The sequence below is a fragment of the Charadrius vociferus genome, unplaced genomic scaffold (assembly GCF_000708025.1).
Source record: "Charadrius vociferus isolate BGI_N301 unplaced genomic scaffold, ASM70802v2 scaffold38, whole genome shotgun sequence".
In the NCBI taxonomy this organism is placed as follows: domain Eukaryota; kingdom Metazoa; phylum Chordata; class Aves; order Charadriiformes; family Charadriidae; genus Charadrius; species Charadrius vociferus.
The window spans coordinates 702,524-705,360 of record NW_009650176.1 but is presented as its reverse complement, the minus strand read 5'-3'; the positions used below and the strand labels follow the sequence as shown (position 1 = coordinate 705,360).

Here is a 2,837-nt window from a genome sequence, read left to right as displayed (position 1 = left end):
ACCTGAACTGTACTTCCAATAACTTCTTCTTGATTGCCCTTTCCCTCCCTGTCAGTGGAGTGATCCATGAATTGCAGTTGGGTTTGTTAATGTTTTCTTACTTTAGCTTCACGCAAACAGCCTCAGCTGCCCTCAGCATTTCTTCCACCCCAATCTCCTCTCTTCAGACCTCCCATAGGCACATGAGCCCCTCAAGGCCTCGCAGGACCTCCATCACCTCCAGGAGATGCCTGGGCTGTTCCTACCGGAGGGAGGACATGAAATCCCATCCCCATCCAGCTCGGCACCGAGGGGCACACTGTGCTCAGCGGGTCCTGCGGGACGGAGCATCCCCCCGCGGGGCTGCATCCCGGGTGTGCCAGACTTGAGTGCAGGGGGTATGGGCTGGGGAGCAGGGGGGAGGAGGAGGAGGGTCCCCCCAACCTGGCACCGAGAGCCCAAATATGCCCAAGAGTGAACGAGCGCCCAAAGGGAGCCGGCTCTGGACTGAGCTGCCACGGCCCTCACCTCCCTCCTGCCTCCCACCACCACCACCACGCGCGGGCAGGACCGGGGCGCGTCAGCTGAGAGCCGGAACCCCTGCAGGCAGAGAGCCGGCAGGCTCAGCACGGGCACGCTGCACGGACCGGTCCCTCACCGGCATCACCCGAAGGGTGCGATGACCCCAACGGTGCTCACACACCCACCCCTTGGGAGCCCCCCGTCTGAGACCATCACCATAGCCATCTCCATCACCATCGCCAGCCTGCCGCGGCTCGTCCCGGCCCCGCTCCCCAGAGCGGAACACCCACGTACGTGATGGATTCACATTTGGAGAATGACGCTGACCAGGTCTGCTGCGTGTGCCGGACCTCCGCGGAATGCAAAGGTACGACAATCTGCAGCTCGCGTCCCCCACGGCTGCATGGGGCAGTGGGGATGACCTCGACGGGCACAGCCAGCGAAGGCGCGGGAGCTCGGCCAGGCGGGAGAGCAGCGCCGTGGGGCACAGCCCCGCACAGGGAAACGGCAACGTGAGAACAGGACCAAGATTTGACAGAACAAGACCCATAATGAAACGCTGGAAACACGAAATTTCCAGCCTCTATGCAATCTGCATTCTATGAAAGGCAGTTCAGTTCTGTAAATAGTTGAGAATTAGAAGACTTAAACAAAAATATACGTTTTTAAGCCAACACAAGTGAAAGATAAAGCATGCTTTTAGGTGAGCAATAGCAATGGTTTTTCATAACTGCAATTTTCAGTGTTCAAAGGGAGACGTTTTGTCCCCTTTTACCAGCGCAATCCTGAACGGTTTTTCTTCAGATTTCTTCCAGTGCTACTGAGAACAGTCCGTGGCCTTCAGTGTGGAGAGTGACAGCAAAGTTATTAATTATTTCTGAAGAAGAAAAAGAGGCAGTAACCCAAACGTTGCACTTATTACCACGCGCTTTCATGACTTGCAGTTACTGAGTTCTGTGGATTAACCGATTCCCGCATTACACGACCCACTGAGAAGCTTCACGCACAGAGAGGTTTGCAATCCCTGCACTGAACGAGGGGCATCGGCTCCGCTGGGGAGGTTGGGGGCAGCGAACGTGTGGCAGGAGCTTGTCTCTGGGCAAAGCACACACAAAAAGCCTCGGATCCGGGGGAAGCAAGATGCAAAGCAAAAACAAAGCCCTGCTGACAATACTAAACACAGCTCTTCTGACACCTCCTTGTGATTCCCACTCCCTTCTCCCCCCACTTACTTACTTAGCTACCACTTTGATAATACATAAAGGCTTTTTTCTCTTGTTTTTAAATAACAGGGAGAGACATCTGTGCTCTCAACCCACAGCCACATTACAGTCAGGCTATCAAAAAAGTTTGCCTTGCAATCTGATCAGTGAGTACTTTCGTAAGTAATTTGCAGAGCACAGATGCTTAACGCATCTGCACCTGACACTAAACAAATAGGATTTGGGATTTTATAACCACCTTACTGGGCATTAGTCCATAATTTTCCAATCACAAGGGCAACGTTTCCTTCCCAGGGCTTGGAATCCCTGCCCAGCCGAGACGGTGAAGCCGGGGCAGAACCAGTGCCGGTGCCTGGCTCAAGAGGATCCAGCCCCGAGGCTGCTTCACCCCAGCAGTGAGCCCACCGCGGCAGGAGGGGGCTGAAAGAGCAGCACGTGGTTTACGACACTTAGCACCTTAAGAGAGGGGAAAAAGCTGCTCCTGGTCCCTGGGTCACAGCCAGGACTGTCCCCTCTCCCGGGGTTCCCCTCCTGGCAGCGCAGTGGGATGCCCCCAGACCTGGGGCAAGCCTGGCGGGAGGGGTTTGGGTCACCGCAGAGGGACAGGACGGGATGCAGGAGGAGGTCAGGCTTTGCTCCCCCTCATCTCCACGTCTCTGTCGCTCCGACACCTCCGACGGTCTCGCAGCACGCCCTGGCTTCCGTGAAGGTCCCAACCCCTGGAACAAACAATTATGGGGGAGAATCCTGATCAGAAAAACCAATGCCTGGCGCTGTGGAGAACGCGGGACACCTTGCTCCCAGCCTGTCGGAAAATGGTAAGTAAAAGGAGGAATGTGAACAGCTTGCCAATCTGCGATGACTGAATTCTTGACTTCCAAGTGATGTAAGTTGACAACGACACATGGATCTGAGAATCACCGAATCCCAGACTGGTGGGGGCTGGAAGGTCCCTCTGGAGCTCCCCCATCCCACCCCCCGCCAGAGCAGGGGCACCTCCAGCAGTGGCACAGGACGGCGTCCAGGCGGGTTGGGATGGCTTCCAGAGGGGGAGACTCCCCCACCTCTCTGGGCAGCCTGTGCCACTGCTCTGCCGCCCTCACAGCAGAGAAG

General features: G+C 56.2%; 1 protein-coding gene across 1 annotated transcript in view; it reads left to right on the top strand.

Moving 5' to 3' along the window:
• The first annotated feature begins 658 nt into the window (after positions 1–658).
• Positions 659–2,837, top strand: part of PWWP2B (PWWP domain containing 2B) — an 81,206-nt gene continuing 79,027 nt past the window's right edge. Inside the window, exon 1 of the mRNA XM_009892738.1 lies at positions 659–791. Coding sequence (XP_009891040.1) covers positions 659–791 — 133 coding nt within the window. The remainder of the gene's footprint in view (positions 792–2,837) is intronic.